General features: G+C 30.4%; 1 protein-coding gene across 1 annotated transcript in view; it reads left to right on the top strand.

Annotated features, from left to right (window-relative positions):
* LOC104987817 (plastin-3-like) overlaps positions 1 to 1,310 on the top strand; it is a 10,918-nt gene that overhangs the window by 8,602 nt on the left and 1,006 nt on the right. Inside the window, exon 4 of the mRNA XM_010838880.1 lies at positions 1,126 to 1,207. Coding sequence (XP_010837182.1) covers positions 1,126 to 1,207 — 82 coding nt within the window. The remainder of the gene's footprint in view (positions 1 to 1,125; positions 1,208 to 1,310) is intronic.

Below are 1,310 nucleotides of genomic sequence, written 5' to 3'. Positions count from 1 at the left end.
GTGTGCGTGTGTTCATTTGCATCTGACTCTTTGACCCCATGGATTATAGCCTACCAGGTTCCTCTGTCCTTGAAATTCTCCAGGCAAGAATACTGGAGTGGGTTGCCATTTCTTTCTCTAGTAATAAACCATAGCAGGGAAGAATTATTTTTTAAAAAAAGGTATTTGACTGCTTTGCATTTCAGGATCCATCCATTATGATCCCCATATTATTGTGCTTGCTCAGAAAGTTGTTGTCAGCATTAAGTAAATACATATTGGAACACTTAGAACAGTGCAGTGGGTATATTTCTGATGACAGTGTACAATATATAAAATTCACTTTTTTTCCAATATGATCATTTTGGTTGTTTAAAAAGATGATTTCTAAAAATGTGAGATATGCTTTTACTTGCCACTTATAGGCTGTAAAGAAATAATTTCCAATATTTTAATAGAGAGACTCATATGATACTATTTATTTAATATTTAAATTTTGCATGGAAATAAGCATGGTTTTCTCTAAAAATAACTTGTTTTAGGGCAGTAGTATAAACATCTAAAATGTTAGAGTCTAATTCCAAATTTTACCAAATGAGGTTGTTCTAAGTCAGATCCTGCCCCAATTAATACAACTTTTCTTTTTATCAATATTATCACTGTATTTCTAGCACCAAATACAGTACCTGTGCATCATCTAGTTACTCAATAAATATTTGGTGAATGAAAGAATCTCATGCTCAACTAATTTTCACTCTTTGTAGATGAAATCATTTTAATTATACATTATATAATCTAACAGAGAGATTCATCTTCAATGTGGGATGTTATCTGTTTTTAACACTTAACAAAGTTTTTAATATCCAAGTAATTCATTCTTGTAAAAGAATGTGAAAAGTACAAAACATTAAATAAGAAAATATGCCATAATCCCCAACTCAGAAATATTCAACTACTATAAACACTTTGGTCTTTCCTTTATTTGCATTTTTATATGTATTTTTTTTTTTGATCAACCTGACTGAAGTCATACATTGGTTTTTTTTCAGATTACATGAGATACGTGTTATAATAAGCCTTAAAATATTTGTGAATATTCATGGATTATTTAAAAAATAAGTCAATATTTTAAAATTTCTGTTTCAGTAAAATGATCAACCTTTCAGTTCCTGATACAATTGATGAGAGAGCAATCAACAAGAAGAAACTCACACCATTCATCATTCAGGTATGCACTCTTCTCTCCTTCCATGAAACTACTATTTGAGGACCTGTTTTATAGACTGAAGGCTCTGCATTTTGCATCTTCTCATTTAATTCTTACAACAGCT

Source organism: Bison bison, unplaced genomic scaffold (genome assembly GCF_000754665.1).
Source record: "Bison bison bison isolate TAMUID 2011002044 unplaced genomic scaffold, Bison_UMD1.0 scf7180017846209, whole genome shotgun sequence".
Taxonomy (NCBI): Eukaryota; Metazoa; Chordata; class Mammalia; order Artiodactyla; family Bovidae; genus Bison; species Bison bison.
Note: the sequence above shows the minus strand (reverse complement) of the source record. Positions and strands in the feature narration are given on the sequence as shown.